The following is a 15,525-nucleotide window of genomic DNA, read 5'->3' on the forward strand; positions in this document are numbered from 1 at the left end:
GACACCTCAAGATGCCGACAGGTGAGGATACAGGGCCGTGCCGGAGTACTGTAGGAGACGCGCTCTGTCGAAGATCGCTCGAGTGGATAGCCTTGGTGAGGTCTTTGATGGCTTGCTCAGCGATTGAGAGGGCGCAAGGCTCAAAGACAGTATGGGTACGAGGGTATCAGGATGGGTGTCAGGGTGGAGAGGATGGAGAGGTTGAAGAGGGTGAAGATGGGAAGGAAGGAAGAAGATTCGCAGTAGAGCCGTGCAAGCGTGTGATATGGCGCGATGCAGCACTAGCTGAATTGGGCAGATGATCAAGTGAAGACTTCACTTTGGTTCCCTTCGGCGCACTTTGGTGACCTTCGACTCCTTGTTGGCTCGCCAAATAGACTAGAGATGACTCGGAAAATAGGTAATGAGATTTTGAGCTACAAACCAAAAAGAAGCCAAAATAACACTCGGCTCAATTGTTTTGAAGTCCACCGCAGACTTCGAGTCGAGCGAATGGAGTTTAAACACCTTGCTTCTGCTCTATACCTTATCCACGCCTACTTAACTTCTTCATTTTAGCTCATGTACCTCGGCTGTACCCCCTGCTTTGTGCAAGAGTCCTTCGTGTCTTTCGCTGTCATCATCACCCCCTAAATCTATTGCGACCCACAACCTGTGCCAGCTTCTCTCTTTTCCATCATCAACGCGATATGATCCTGCTTGACATCGTGGCTCATCGGATTTCTGGTGTCAGTGTTTCCCGGTCGTCTGAAGGACCAGCGAATACTCAGGGGTAGGGTCGCAAACAGGATGGCGTACGAAAAGGGCGTGTCATCAATTGCTGCTCTACCGCGCAGTCTGCGCTCAAATATCGTCCTGCACCCCAAAGTTCTATTTCAAGTCCGCCCTGGCAACATCCAAGGTTTTCTCATTCTGATATAAGCGCCCGCCATGCCCTGGTGAGCATTGAACCTCCTTGCTGGGCTGCCTCACACAGGGTCGCGCGAACATTTGCCCACGCAAGTTGCCTGAATGAGCTAACGCTAGAACCTCAAACGGTTGCCCACATGCCCGACCCCTTCAACCATTTTCCAAGCCTCCAGCCACATCAAAAGTCCCAGTAGTTCTTGATGCCCATCTCTACCTTCTTGGCTGGACGCCTGTCCTCCAATTCCTCTCCATCGCTTCCAGAAATGAAATCCCGAGCGCGCTTGACGCCGCCGCAGCGTGGAATCGGGCTGCTCTTCATAGGTCCGGTGCTACTGTAGATAGTCGAAGAAGTACCAAAGCTGGGAGAGCTGCTGAGGAGGGTGCTCTGGGTGGCGGCAGGACTGTTGGGAAGAGAACCTGTGCCGAAGGAGTTCTCTCCAGGGCGAGCTTGGAAGTTCGCGGTAGGCTGGAGCTGGCGGTGCTGGTACTGCGGCGGCACGCGCTGGAGGAAAGCCTGGAGACACAGGCAGCATGATGGGAGTCGAAGAGACAACTGGCTGGGCCCAAGAGAGAACGGGGGTATGGGTAATAGGGAGGCTCGCCGCGTCGCCTTCGCCCATGAACATGTCGACGTCGTTAGAGCTGTTGGCGATGTGTGCGAAGGCCGTAGCAGCAGGGCGCTGTTGGAATGAGAAGGGTGGCGGCGATGATGGAGGAGCGGCTGGACACGAGACAGGCGCGGCCTGGTGCTGCTGGTGCTGGGATAGTTAGCAGCTTCTTCTTCAACTGTCCCGTGCGAAGGTCTTTGAATACCGGAGGGCCCTGAGCTCCAATACGCGAGTCCCAACCCATTGCCTGGTCGGAACCTCCTTTGTCCATCTCACAGTCTTCATGATCTGCTTCGTATCCAGCTTGTCCTTCCATGACATGGTCATCTTTCTCGTCGTCAAGTACCGTAGCGTCTTGCCAGTTGAAGACCGGCTGCGAGGTGTTGTGGTTCAAGGTCGCGAAGCGTCCGGTGCGTGGAACGCTGAAGCTGCGGTTTTGCTTGCTGACGCGGTGGCCACAGCGGCGCGGAGCTGGTGGAGGGGAAAATGGAGTAGGAGAGCGGACTGGTGACGGTGTTGAAAACCGAGGAGTTGGCATCATGGTGGCCACTTTGGTGAGATTGAGGAGAACTTGTCGTGCGGGAGTCAGATTCGGGTTTGGGAGGCTGCCAAAAGCCAAAAGACAGGTGGAGAGATACGGGCTGCTGACTGAATAGAAGAGAAGGAGAAGAAGGTAACGCGGCGGACCACAGTGCGAAAAGACTGGGAGCAGAGGCACAACACGTTGGTGCTGCTGCCACATCAAAATCACGCTAGCCAAATCTCGCCCAAATCCGATCCAAGGATCCGCTTCAGTTCACTTTCTACTTGCTCAATCAGCCTAAGACGCGTTGGTAGATGGGCAAGACTGCACGTTGAGTGCCCTTTTGCTGACTCGTCATGTAGTGCACCGGACGATACCCACAGTTCTGCAAACCCCCTTACTCCTTTGCTGTCGTTGCAAACATCGCTTTACCCCTCGCCCCCTCCGTCATCCTCCATCATTGCTCTCGTGTCCCATGTCATAGCCGAAATCGAAATGTTCAAGAACCACAGCGCCAGTAGCCATGTTGTCCTCCCACTCGTGTACCGACCGCAACATGAAAAGCTGGGCTTTTTTCCGTTGACCCGGCGGGGTGATGCTTGATTTTCAGGGGTCACTGATCACCAATGGTCAATACTTCACACTTCAAACTGTTCAACTTGCCACTATCTTTCGAAGGTGGCCATCAGTTGGTAATCACACATTTCCTTTATCTCTCAGACTGGAATTCTCTCTAGTGGGCGCCAGTCCATTGTTTTGGGGGGTTATTGTCTTCAAACAATGCCCGACTTGACAGCATCAAATTTGCTTAACGATCGTGCCAGGACTTTTGATATCGATAGGTGTTTATTCCAACAGCCATTCCATCTTTACTCTATGCACTGCCCTCTGCTTCTCTTTCGGCTCTCATAACAACCGTCTTCGCCATTTTGTCTTCAACTGTAGTCCCGAGCCCCAAACTCTGGGCAAAAGCCATGATCTTCCAAGAACCTCAATCCTTTTCTTGCTTCTAGCGGGGTCTTTTGTCGCGGAAAACCGATCGAGCACCTTTAATGCCTCTCAAACAATCTCCGGACTATCTATCTTGACCCTCTTTGTCTGGATATCTCCGAGCAACTTCTCCTCATCATCGCCGCCATCGACCAGATTTCTGTTACGCTTCATACCACCCCTATTCGTCATAGGACTGCTCGGGAGAGGACTGCTCGTAAGAGGGCTGCTTGGGATAGTGCCGGTGGTGTCGCAGGGAGAACTGCTAAAGTTGAAGACTTCACTGCTAGCAGGGCTACTTGTCATGAGAATGCTGCTGCTCTTGACTGGGGAAGTGGCGCCGAAGGTATTGTAGGGGCGACCACGAGTTGTCAAAGGTGTAGTGTTCTGTCGCTTGAGCGCGTTCTTGATATCCTGGCGGCAATCCAAGTCCATGACAGGTTCGGGCGATACAGGACGGAAAACTGGCGAGGTGGGCGGCATAACCGGCGAGGAGGACAGGATTGGAAGGGCGCGGGACAGGCGAAACGTTGGAGGAGCATGGAGACGGCGCGGACTGTCCTCCCAGTCCATGTCCAAATCGTAGCCGGTCGGAGAGTCGGCTGTGGAAGGGGAGGATTGGGATGCGGTCGAGGCTGGGGCTGAGGTCGAGCGTGCAGCAAGTCGGCGGATTGGGGTGTCCTCGTAGCGACGAGTTCGCTGGCACTTCTGATGCTTCTGCTGGGGTTTGTCAAAGTCAACGTCAGTCACAAGGTCTTCCTTTGAAGGCTTCTTGCTCTCTGTTTCGACTTCACATACCTTGGACTTCATCTCCATTAAGCCTGTGTCAATGTTTGTATCTTCCTCGTCTTCGTCCGTCTCCATCTTCATGCTGTCACTCTCCTCACTGTCATCGGAACTCTCAAAGCTCATCAGACAGTCACTTTGATCGAGCGCTATGCCGTCAAAATGTGCGTCACTCTCCCACTCGAAGACTGGGCGTGTTTCCTCCTTCCTGGGGGCAGAGTATCGGCGCACGCGGACGAGAGGAGTTTGGCAGGTGTTGCGATGATTCTGACGGCGGCGTGGAGCTGGAGGTGGAGAGAACGGTGACGGGGAAGAGGGGGGGAACGGTGTCGACAACCGGGGCGGCATCTTCGAAGCTCGTCCAGTGAGTAGGTTGCTGAGACGAAGGTTTGGTGGTGGTTGGTGGTTCGTGAGGTTGTCGGATTTTGGTGTAGGTGTGTCGACAAGATGGCACGAAAGAGGCAGGAGCCGAGCAGCCCAGCAGGTCCGACCTCAAAAGAGAAGGCGGCCCTCCAACTGATGATTCAGCATGTAAAGGTTGCGACTACCAAAACGCAAAGTGCACAAAAAATACAAGATCAGGAGCAGATGCGCGCAAGGCATCTCTACCTCCAAGCCACGGTAGCTGAATACGGACAATGGGCAAGCAAAGAATTCACTTCAGAGTCTCTGCTTGCTCATCGACTGAATGTAGTCTTATTTATGAAAGAAATATACGTGAGATTGACGAAAATCCCAGAATCTGTTTGCGGTTTCGTCTAGTCATGCTCAGCCCTTAGTTGGACGAGGATAGGAGGTAGCCATCTTCGCCTGGAACTCAACAGCATCTTCCCCAAGCCACAGTACCAACCAACTCGAGAACCAATTACCAGATGAAGTGCCTCAAGCCGCACCAAATGATTTTGCCGTCTCGATCGAACTCATCAAAGACCGGTCATTATTCCGAGAGCCATCTACTTGGATTACCCAATCTTTAAGCTCCTTGGACGAAGTGCAGTCGAAAAACTCCACCCTGGCCAAAACCAACATCTCTCTTGATACTCGATCCTTCCTTCTTACCTCACCCTGTTTCCCTCCTAGCCAGACTCAGTCCAGCATCTATCGGCCCTGTGAGTTGTGACTGTGTCAAATGTCTTCCAGACCCATGCCGTGCTTAAACTTCTTCGAAACATATCTCTGTCCTATTCCCATTCCACCATCTCCTTCTTCAACGACGTCGAGACCGCGCTTGACGCCATTGGTTGGTAGGATGGGGCTGCTTGGGATTGTTCCGCCACTGTAGAGTGAGGCACTTCCAAAGCCAGCCGGGCTGCTGGTGAAAGCACCATCGCTGCTGTGAACCGAGGACGAAGGAAAGCCAAAAGCAGAGATGCCAGCGGAAGGACGGACAGGCGTGACGTTTTCTCGCGTCTGAGGATCCTGGTTGTGGTAGTGCATGGTCTGGCTGCGGAGATGCTGTTGGGTCTTCGGAAGGTAGCACGTCGTAGGGGAGAAGGTCGGGGGCGACGAAGAAGGCAGTACGGGAGGCGAGGAGAACGGGACTGGCTTGACGTGCGTGAGACGAGGTGTTGGAGGAACGGGAGTATGGCTAGAATTGCCCTCCCAGGCCATGTCTGTGTTGCTGAAGGGAGTAACGAAACGCTGCTGGCTGGCTGAAGTAGTGGAAGGGTAGGAGAAGACAGGCTGCTGTGGGATTGGAGTGTCGCAACGCTCGTGGCGCTGGTCGTGCTCGAGCTGCAAAGTTGGTCAGCCAGCATTCATCGCTCTAATATGATCTCACATACCTTTCCGCCCTGGAATCCCATCTCTACATCCATCTCATCTTGACTGTCTCTCGTATCCTCGCTCTCGTCCTCGTCTCCGCCGTCGTATACCACCAAGCAGTCTTCTGCATCGTCGAAGACCATAACATCCATGCTGACGTCTTGCTCCCATCCGTATCCCGACATCTCGGTGATGCTGTCAAGAGAAGCGTAGCGACGGTGACGGTTGATGTTCTCGGTACGGTTCCGAGGGTTGAGGCGGCGGCCGCGGCGTGGAGCCGGGGGCGGAGACAGTAAGGGCAAGGAGAATGTAGGAGGCGGAGTCGAAGCTCTGGGAGGCATGTTGATTGTGGTTGAATCGTCGAGAGAGAAGATGGTGGGGAGGAGAGGTCGTAGATTTTTGGGGATTGGTCGGCGGCAAAGAAGACCAAAACAGCACCGAGCACCTGAATGTTGGTGGATTGCGAAGGCCGTTGTTAAATAGGAGAGGGAGTGAGAGAATTGAAGACCAAAAGCAGAACCGCACAACACTTCAACACCTCCAAGCCACACTAGCCGAATACGGACAATGCGCAAGCGACGACTTCACTTCAGTGTCATTTTCGCTTGATTAACCAATAATTCTTACTTATGAAGATGCTATACGTGAGAACGTCGAGAATATCGATATCCGTTGGACGCGCTGTCTCGCTGGGCTCAATCCTGTTAAGACTCAACAGCTCCTTTCCCCTATCAATTGAATACCTGTCTAGAGAAGCAGTGTCCACCAGATTCTCCCTCAACCAAAACCATCTTGTTGCAGGTTGCCAGCTTCAACCTTATCACCGGGCTGCTACCCATGATGCTCATGCCCGATCTAACTCCATCTCCCTTGTCATCATTGACGTGCTCGCGGCTGCGCTTGGAAGAGCCGCTGAGCAGACCACTGTAGAATGTCGAACTCTTATTGTAGGGAGACACGGTGCTGAAAGCAGCCGAGCTGCTACTGTACTATGGAGGCCTCGCATCCGGGTCAAAAGTTTCTAACGGCTTCTATATAACCGAACTGCTCTTCTACTTGCAACTGCTACTTCTCAGTGTCGTCGTTGGATTTGGTCCAATTTCCGTGGCGTTTGGCAACATCCACCTGCCAATCTTGCCCCCGTCAAAACCATCAATCCTTTGCCCAATACCTGGTCTTTTGGGTCATCTCCAACATGACGATCAAACCAAGCCGAGCATCTTGTCCAATTCAAAATCCCTACGCACCTTCCATGCCCATCTTCGCCTTCTTCGTCTTCTTTTCCTGCTTCGTTCCTTTTCCATCCGCTCCCTCTTCTTCAATTAAAGGACGCTTGACACCACTGGTAAGCTGGATGGGACTGCTGGGAATAGTGTAGCTGCTGCGGAGCGAGGCAATGCCGAATCCAGCCGGGCTACTGTTGAGGAAGCCGTCGCTGCTGTAGACAGAGGAGGGAGCATCGTCGAGACTTGTGGTGCGATTGTAAGAACGGAAAAGCGTGGTGGGTCCCATCATCTGTGCGTCCGGGTAGGGGTGGTGCTTCGTCTGCTGCTGCTGCGCCTGCGGCAGGTGAACCATGGTGCCGAACGTGGTGGCAGGGACTACTGGGGACGATTCAGGGAAGACCGGTGGAGACGAGAATGGAACGGGCATGACTTTGGCGAGACGTGGCTTTGATGGCATGGGACTATGGCTGACATCGTTTTTCCAACCCATGTCTGTGTCCATCGGGGCCTCCATGTTGTCGAGGGGTGCCGTGAAGGGCTGGCGAGCAGTGGTCGTAAGAAGGGACGAGATGGCAGGCTGTGGTGGGGCAGAGTAATCGCCACGCACAAGGCACAGCTTGTTCTGCGACTTGTTAGACAGCGTCCCTGACCTCTGATCCGTCTGCTCGTACCTTTGAGTTCTGGAAGCTCATCTAAACGTCCATCTGGTCTCCATTCTCGCTCGTTTCGTCGCTCTCGTCTTCGTCGCTGCCGTCGTAGGCCATCAAGTCGTCTTCTTCACTATCAAGGACCATGGCGTCCATGGTGGGGTCTTGCTCTTGCTCCCACCCGTAGACCGGTCTCGTGGTAATGCTGTCGAGGGAATTGTAGCGGCGGTGGTGGAGGACGTTCTTGTTTCTGTTCTGAGGCTGAAGGCGGCGAGCACGGCGCGGAGCTGGAGGTGGAGAGAACGTGTACGGGGAGGAAGGAGGTGACGGGGTCGTAAGTCGGGGCGGCATGTTGGCCGGGGTTGAATGTTGAAGAGGAGTTGATAGAGGGGAGAGGTTTTTGATCGGATCGGATTTGACGGTGCGAGAGTGATCCGTTGTCGTGGAAAAAATTGACGCAGCAAAGGGTTTGGCGGGCAATGCCGCACGAACACACCACTAGGCATTTACAGAGACTTCTTCGCGGAGCAAATCCTTGTCGGCGGTGACAATTCAGAGACTGGCGTACAGAAGAAGGAAACGCAGAACATTAACACCAGACATAGAAGTGCAAAAGAAGTCCATCGGCAGCCGCGCCATCCCAAAATGGATAGCAAGCAATGCTGAAGCTCACGTCACTTCAGTGTCTTTGCTTAGTTATCAGCCTAGCAAAGTCTTACTTATGAAGGCACAACACGGAAGAACGACTAGAGTCCCGACTTTCGATTAAAGCTTCATCCTGTCGAAATATGATCCAACCCCTGAGTCTCAGTGCTCGGTCTGACGGCAACGAATGCTATCTATCTCTCCCAGAAGTTCCAACAATATCCTCCCGACGTCGATCCTGTATTGTCTCAATGGTAGTCTCTCCATCTATTCCTCGTCACTGGACCGTTTGACGGTTGGTGGCTACCTTCAGCCTTTTGAACGGACTGCTGCCCATCTTGCTCATGCCCGATCCATTTCCGTCTCCCTCGTCTTCAACGAGCTGCTCGTGGCTGCGCTTGGAAGATCTGGTGAGCGGGCTACTGACAAACGTCAAACTGCCGTTGGAAGAGGACGCAGTGCTGAAAACCGCCGGGCTGCTGCTGTATTGTGAAGAATCTCCTGTAGTAGTGGGATGAGAGAAGAACGCCGCGCCCTGGTGGGTCGTCTGGTGATGCGTAGCTTGTTCGCTGGTCGACATGTAGTAGCCTGGGCCCATCGGTGAGGGGAAAAGACCGGAGATGATGGAAGCATGAACGGAGACGAGGACGGAGGCACGACTGGAGACGATGACGGGACAGGCAACACTTTGGCGAGACGAGGACGGAGGCACGACTGGAGACGATGACGGGACAGGCAACACTTTGGCGAGACGAGGAGTAGGAGGGACAGGGAGACGGCGCAGGCTGTCATCCCAACCAGACTCCTCATCCATGTTGGTCTCCAAGATGGTGCGGAGGTTGCCAGTGACGCCGGTGGAAGTAATGGCCGGAGGAGAAGAGGAAAAAGCGACATTCCAAGGGACGGGCGTGACCTTGCGCTGTTTGTACTGATGCTGCGGCTGGGAACTCGGTCAGCCATTTTGATTGAAGCTTCCCTTCCTGCATGATCGGAATCGTACCTTGACGCGACCCTTCTCCGTTTCGAATTGGACGTCCATCTCCTCGCGGTCTTTGTCGTTCTCATCCATATCAATGTCTTCCTCATCATCGCCCATGTATTCAAGCTCTCCTTCCATCATGTAGACGTCCTCTTCGTCAAGCATCATGGCTTCCTCCCAGCTGGAGACCGGGCGCGTGGAGCCGCATCCGGGGCTCGAGTAGCGACGAGCGCGATGAAGATTGTGTGGGCGGGTGATGAGGCGGTTGTGACCACGGCGCGGAGCCGCTGGCGGTGATAGCATGGAGGGAGAAGACACCGGTGAAGGTGTTGAGAATCGGGCGTGGGCCATGTCGTCGCTGTCTGGTTGGCAAGAGAGAAGATGAGGGATGAGGGTTGGTGTGCAGGCTGACATTGAACGCAGGCGGTCGGTCGGTCGGTCGGCCGGCATCGATAGTAGGCAGTAGACAAGAATGATGGAGAGATTTGTGTTGAAAGAGCAAGAAGAGAGTGCAGGCCGTGCAAGGAAAGCGTCGGCGTAGAGGGCGAGATGGACGTCTGCAGATAGGCCGAATCCGCTTCAGTGCGTCCCAGGAGACGAAAGTCCGCCTTGCTCTGGCAGCGCATGTAGTTTCTCAGCTCTTACAGCCACTGTCGACAATAGAGGAAAGAGAACAACGAAGCGGAAGTACAAAAGACGGGCGCCTCTCTGTTGGCATCCAAGCTAGCCAAAAATGGACAACAAGCGACGCTGAAGTTCTATTCACTTCAAATTTTCTCTTCAACAAACGAGGCAGTCGGAGGATCTTTGCGTCACCATACGTAGAAAAATTCACTATCAATTATACAAGTTTCCAAACCCCCACCATGGTTTCCCTTGTGCTTCAGGCCGTCTCCAAACTTTTGCCGCCGCTCCATCTTCGCCCGCCGCCTTCCGTCTCATTCAACCAACTCTCATGCTGTTCACGGCACCTTTCAACTTCTTGACATGGTCATCGTGCTCGCCTCGCCCGTCTCCGCCATGAATCATAGTGTAGTTGCGCTTGTGACCGACGATTGGACTGCTGTGGACGGTAGCCGGGCTTGTGTACAAAGAGGCCGCTCCGAAGCTGGCGGGGCTTCTTACAAGAACGCTGCCACTGCTATAGATCGGGGATTATGCGATGCTGCCAACGGCGGCAGTGCGACGGTGCGAGCGGAAAGGTGTGATCTGTCCCTGAGCCTGCTGCGCCTGGCGAAGACGGGCTGAAGTCTGCTCCTCGACGTTTGGGAGGGACACGACAGGGCTGATTGGTGCCGAACCAAAGGAAGGAGATGTTGGAGGCAGGATGGGAGAAGATGAGAACGGAACAGGCTTGACGTAGGAGAGGCGCGGCGTCGGGGGCATGGGAGGACGGTATGGGCCGTCCTCCCAAGCCATGTCCACGTCCATGGCGACGTCCGCGCCAGTAAGGTGGCTGCTGGTGGTCGTTGAGGTGTTAGTGGCAGTTGAGAGAGTGGAGGAGAAGGTGATACATCAGAGAACTGGCGTGAGGTTGCGCTGTCCGCGCGGCTGCTGTGTCCTCAATGAGCCATTGATCAGACTCTCCGTGGGCAAATGAAGACGGCAAACCTTGCTGAGCTTACGCATTCCCAACTCCACATCTCGTTCCTCCATAATGACGTCGCCTTGTTTGTCGCCACCGTCATACGCCGGGTCTCCTTCCATCATCTCCTCGTCGTCAAGGACCATCGCGTCCTCCCATTTGGAGACCTTGCGTGCGAGGTTCCTCTCAGGGCTCACATAGTGGCGAGTGCGGTCGACCAGAACGCGAGAGCGGTAGGTGTAGTAGTCGCCGGTGCGGAGATTGGCACCGTTGGCACTGCGACGCGGAGCCGGAGGTGGTGAGAACTGGTGGAGATAGAGACAGGCGAAGGGGTCGAGAGTCGGTAGCCCCGCATTGTTGTTTTGGCTCAGCTCATAGAAGTGGTTGGGATAAGAAGGGGTGTGTTCCCGTTAGTGAGAAAATTGGAGGAGAGGAGGAGCTGTGGTTGTTAGGTGGAGTCGCGATGGCGGCGCAGAGGAGGAAGAAAGATGCAGACGCTCAAGCGCAAAACACATTTACGTAGGCCAGAGCCGTGTTCACATAATCGAGACAACTTCGAAAGACCATAAAGCCAGTAGTCACCGAAAGCACCGTACATGAAAGGCCCAAATCCTCGGGGACGGCCACGTCGAGTGTCACCGGTTCCTCGTGGCGTCGCCTGTTCTGTGGCGGGCCCTCCGCTTGACTCCCTCTGCATATCATGTCGCTTGGTGGGAGTTGTGCCGTGGGCCAAAGATTCCTCCATCTTCTTCTTCGTCTTCTCACCCACAGCCTTGTCGGCTGACTTGACTGGCTCCGAAGAGATATGGCGTTGGGGGCATTTCCATGCCTGACGTGATGTTGATGTTGCCGACAGGCGTCCTGAACAGCTTCTCGCTAGCTGAGGCCGTAGGAGAGGACGAGAAAGCGGTTTTTCCAGCGATGGGGCTCCGACGGCGTGCCCAGCGCTGCTGGTGCTGCAACAGTCAGCCAGTTTTTTCGAGTCGAAAACCGGAGGTCGACCAGGTGCATGAAGGCCAGGTTGAGAGAGCGAAGCTAGTGGATGATGTAAGAACTGGAGAATTGGGTTTTACATGAAAGGCCGGCAGAAGTGTTGATTAACGGTTGACCTCCATCCGACGCTTGCCAAAGCTTGCTTCAACTACAACGCTCCATACATGGGTACATGATGCATGCAAATGCTAAATAACCGACGCTCGCTCGCTTCCATCCGTCCGTCTATAAAGTACATACAGCCAAAAATACTACACCTCCAGCACATCAACCACCCCCTCCCAACTCCCCCTCTCCCTCTCCTCCCAATAGCCCTCCCGTCCCCCCTCAACCTCCACTCCCCCTTGTCCTCCTCCCCTTCATCCTCCCCACCAATCCTCACAAACCACCTCGGTTCCCACGTCTCGCCCCTCTCCTCCATGGCCTTCCGCCTCTCCCTCTGGCGTTCCTCCAACCTCGCCTTCAGCTTCTCCGCCGTGTCGAGATCGCCGTCCTCGGCGGCGCGCTGGTCGGGGCGCAGTCTCGAGTCCGTCGGCGGGAGGTGCTTCTCCTCGACAGGCGTGACCTCGTTCAGCGCAGCCGCAAAAGTCGTGAAGCCGAAGCGCTTCTCGGGCTTCTCGACGAGGGCGCCGACGCGCCATGCGGGGTCGGGGCGCGAGGGGTCGGGGTTGCCGTTCATGGTGAAGGCGAGCTGCTGGGTCCACTTGCCGACGAGGCCGAGGGGGAGGGGGGAGCCGCCGCTGTGCGGTTGGCCGGGCGCGAAGCACGCCACAGACACATCCTCGGAGCGGCCGGCGAACATGCCGCCGGCCTTGAAGGTGGCGACGGCGCGGGCGCCCGTGGTTTCGTTGACGACCGTCATGGTGCCGACGGGCTCGACGTACTTTTCGCCGGCGATGATGTTGCGCAGGAAGGACGTCGCGACGGTCCAGCTGTAGTGCTCCACGGTGCCTTCAGGCGAGTATGGCGGGTAGAGGAAGACGCGCGCGCGGCCGTCCGTGTTGAGCTCGGCGCTCTTGCCCCAGAACTTTTGGACGGGCATGGGCGCCTGCACAAAGGTCCAGTTGGACGCTTCGGCCTGGCACGCCATGCGGACGGGGCGGTGCGACACTTTCTCGGCCAGGAAGCGGAAGCCCTTGTCCTCGCGGACCAGCTCGTACGTCTCGCCGAGCATGGGGTTGAAGGGCTTGCGGATGGCGCGCTCCTTGGCGCGGTTGTTGCTGAAGGACGAAATGGCAAAGGCCGTGACGTACAGGATGCGGGTGCCGTCGTCGGCGCTGGCCGTGGCCGCCTTGTCCAGCAGCTCGCTGTACTCCATTTGCTCGGCGACGCGCTGGAGCAGCGACGTGGGCTCGTTGGCCGACACGGGCATGGCAATGGTGCTGAGGTCCTTGCCGACATTCTTCTTCAGGAAAGCAATCAAGCTGGGCGGCGCAACCTTGGACGGCGGCACAGTGTCCCTCCTCGACACCCTCTCGAGCGGGAGCGGCGTCAGCGTCTTGGGCTTTGGCGGCAGCAGTCCCGGCTGGTCAGCGCCCTTGTCAAAAGCGCCAACAGTCTCGCCTTCACTGCTGGCCTCCGACTCGCCGTCCGAGACCTCATCCGTAGCACCCTCGGCCGGCTCGTCGCTGTCCTGGCGGATGGTGAGAATCTTGGAGTTGCGCGTGCTGTCCCGCTCGTCGCCGCCCGTCGCGTCGAAAAACTCGTCGTCCGACGCCGAATCGATGCTCTTGCGCGACTCCTGCGCAGCGGGAGTGGCAGGGGTACGCCGAGCCTTGCTCTCCGCGAGCAGGGCAGAAAACTCGGCAACAACCGAATCCAAATCGCGCAGGATGGCCATGACGTTTTCGTGCACGCTCTCATCGACGGGCGCGCGGGAGCTCGTCGGGCGATTCTGGACGGGCAGAGACGTCGTCGACATGCCATTCGGCAGCGGGGGAACAGGGGGCACGCTTCCAGGGGCGGGAACCTGCGCCGACACGCTCCTCCTAAAGAGACCACCCGCAGACGCCGCGCTGGCGGCCGACGCGCTGGGCTTCCGCTTCCAAAACGCGGAGCTCTTCTTCTCCGACTTTGCGTCCGAATCGTCCTTGAAGTACTCTGCCGACTCGGAGTCGCTGGGGCTGGCCAGAGAGGGGCTCATCATGCCGCTAATGGCGCTGCTCCCCTTAACGCTGCTGGCGGCCGAGGGGGTGGGCGGCGGTCGCTGGGGATCCGTGTCCTTGGCCAGCCTCCTCACCGCATCCCTGGTCCCTGACACTCTGCCCACGAGCGCCTCGACGCGGCCCCAGTCGCGCTCATCCGCTTCGGTCGTGACCTTGGGGTCGGTGGGCCAGTCGAATCCCTGCGACTCCTTGGCCTCTGCGCTGGGGATCTGGCTCGCCTGTCTGGTTGCTCTTTCCAGTGCCTCCTTCCACATCTCGAAATCCTTTTGGTTGTTGGCGCGCAAATGCCACACCTCGGCGCCGCTGTCCACGCTAATATCTCTTGTCTTTTCGTTTGCCGAAATGGCGGCCAAGGAGAGCGGAATGGCGCCGCGCAACGCAGACGACTGCCTGTTTTGGTAGTAGGACAAGGTATTCGACGTGTAATCCAGACTGAAGAAGCGCCTCGCGTATCCCTGGTTGCGCTTCCTCCTCTTCTTGAGCAACACGCCGGTGTAAAACAAGCTGCCACCGGGCGTCGTCGCCTCAACAATGTGCCTGCTCTTGGGCCTCGGATCCGCAGCAATCGTGTCCTGCGACAAGCTCTCGGTGGAGTCGGCAAAGTTGGTCTCGGGGGCAAACTTGGGCGACGATTTATTGGAGCCGCCGGCGGTGCTGCCGCCAACGGCGTGGGAAAAGTGCAGGTGGTGGCCAGACTTGGGCGGCGCATTGGTCGGGTGCGTCATGAGCACAAACGTGGCCGTCTTTGCGACCTGCTTGCTGAACGTGTTGTCAAAGACCAGGCCGTACATGCCGCCCTCGCCGTCGGGCACGTCGTAGCGGCCCATGGACACCTTGTCGGCCTCGCATTTGCCCTTCCACGCGACGGGCTTCAGCCCTATGCTCGCCAGCTTTTCCAACACAAGCGTGCGGTCGTTCTGTGAGATCTTGACGCCAGGGGGCGCGCCCAGGCTCGAGGCGCGCTTGCGGTTGTCGGCCAGCGGGGCGTCGCCGCCCGTGGCTGTCGCGGGCGAGTCGGTGATGGCGGCCGTGGCGGTCGAGGGCAGGTTTGGAGCCTCGCCATTCTTGGTGCCCGGGTGCTTGAAGATGCCAAAGTTGAGCGACTTTTTGTGGGGTTGGATGCTCCACGAGATGGAGTGGCCGGCGGGGACGTTGATCCAGCGGACAAGATAGCTCTAGCATGGCGGATGCGTGTCATTCACAGCTCTTCCCTTTGTACTGGCCGCTTACCTTGCTATGTACTTGCAGCTGCTCCATTCCCGCCATGGTGGACGATGCTCCGGGTTGCTGCCTGCGGGGTCCGGAGTGGAATTACGGTGGTTGAGAGGAATAGACGCGCGTAGGGATTCTGGGAGCAGCGTGTCTACAGGGAAGTGGTGGGCTCGAGAAAAGACCAGATGTGCTATGTGGACATGATCAAGGTGTCGGGAGTAAGGGAGGCAGGCAGGCAGGCAGGCGGTCAGAGAGGTTGTGGGGGCGGGCTGACTTGAGCGGAGCGAGTCGGCGATGACGACGAGCGACGAGCGTGCGAGTCGGCAATGAGACGAGCGTAGAAGTCGGCAACGATGACGAGGGTGGAATTTGGCGGTAAGATGAGGGTAGACTTTGGGGCCAGTCGCTCTCAAAATCAATCGGGGAGTGCGAAAGTCCAAAGAGCCAAGTCCAAAGGGGTGGTTGATGACGGGGGAGCTCGAGCGCGCGGGAG

At 56.6% G+C, this 15,525-nt stretch overlaps 6 protein-coding genes across 6 annotated transcripts; all 6 read right to left on the bottom strand.

Annotated features, from left to right (window-relative positions):
• Positions 1 to 1,087: 1,087 nt before the first annotated feature.
• On the bottom strand, positions 1,088 to 2,058 carry BKA78DRAFT_293211 (uncharacterized protein; the record flags this gene model as incomplete). Its single annotated transcript, XM_066886174.1, has 3 exons — positions 1,088 to 1,423; positions 1,461 to 1,667; positions 1,723 to 2,058. 3 exons carry the CDS (start codon positions 2,056 to 2,058, stop codon positions 1,088 to 1,090), a joined length of 879 nt encoding a protein of 292 aa, XP_066748591.1.
• A 1,041-nt stretch (positions 2,059 to 3,099) lies between these two features.
• On the bottom strand, positions 3,100 to 4,164 carry BKA78DRAFT_293212 (uncharacterized protein; the record flags this gene model as incomplete). Its single annotated transcript, XM_066886175.1, has 1 exon — positions 3,100 to 4,164. The coding sequence occupies one exon, from the start codon at positions 4,162 to 4,164 to the stop codon at positions 3,100 to 3,102; it is 1,065 nt and encodes a 354-aa protein (XP_066748592.1).
• A 777-nt stretch (positions 4,165 to 4,941) lies between these two features.
• Positions 4,942 to 5,921, bottom strand: BKA78DRAFT_293213 (uncharacterized protein; the record flags this gene model as incomplete). The annotated part of the gene is made up of 2 exons (XM_066886176.1): positions 4,942 to 5,550; positions 5,601 to 5,921. The coding sequence occupies 2 exons, from the start codon at positions 5,919 to 5,921 to the stop codon at positions 4,942 to 4,944; spliced, it is 930 nt and encodes a 309-aa protein (XP_066748593.1).
• An 898-nt stretch (positions 5,922 to 6,819) lies between these two features.
• On the bottom strand, positions 6,820 to 7,804 carry BKA78DRAFT_293214 (uncharacterized protein; the record flags this gene model as incomplete). Its single annotated transcript, XM_066886177.1, has 2 exons — positions 6,820 to 7,467; positions 7,505 to 7,804. The coding sequence occupies 2 exons, from the start codon at positions 7,802 to 7,804 to the stop codon at positions 6,820 to 6,822; spliced, it is 948 nt and encodes a 315-aa protein (XP_066748594.1).
• A 571-nt stretch (positions 7,805 to 8,375) lies between these two features.
• On the bottom strand, positions 8,376 to 9,428 carry BKA78DRAFT_293215 (uncharacterized protein; the record flags this gene model as incomplete). The annotated part of the gene is made up of 2 exons (XM_066886178.1): positions 8,376 to 9,038; positions 9,099 to 9,428. The coding sequence occupies 2 exons, from the start codon at positions 9,426 to 9,428 to the stop codon at positions 8,376 to 8,378; spliced, it is 993 nt and encodes a 330-aa protein (XP_066748595.1).
• A 2,187-nt stretch (positions 9,429 to 11,615) lies between these two features.
• Positions 11,616 to 15,235, bottom strand: BKA78DRAFT_366021 (Oxysterol-binding protein-domain-containing protein). Its single transcript, XM_066892566.1, has 2 exons — positions 15,051 to 15,235; positions 11,616 to 14,995 (listed from the first exon to the last, which is right to left on the bottom strand). Exons 1-2 carry the CDS (start codon positions 15,084 to 15,086, stop codon positions 11,804 to 11,806), a joined length of 3,228 nt encoding a protein of 1,075 aa, XP_066748596.1. The 5' UTR covers positions 15,087 to 15,235; the 3' UTR covers positions 11,616 to 11,803.
• Positions 15,236 to 15,525: the final 290 nt, after the last annotated feature.

Source organism: Phyllosticta capitalensis (assembly GCF_038381095.1).
Source record: "Phyllosticta capitalensis strain CBS 128856 chromosome Unknown BKA78scaffold_2, whole genome shotgun sequence".
Classification (NCBI taxonomy): domain Eukaryota; kingdom Fungi; phylum Ascomycota; class Dothideomycetes; order Botryosphaeriales; family Phyllostictaceae; genus Phyllosticta; species Phyllosticta capitalensis.

Coding starts and splice junctions, on each gene's coding strand:
- BKA78DRAFT_366021 (XM_066892566.1), bottom strand. CDS start 15,086: ATGGCGGGAATGGAGCAGCTGCAAGTACATAGCAAG. Junction 14,996..15,050: donor AGCTGCAAGTACATAGCAAG/GTAAGCGGCCAG, acceptor CCGCCATGCTAG/AGCTATCTTGTCCGCTGGAT.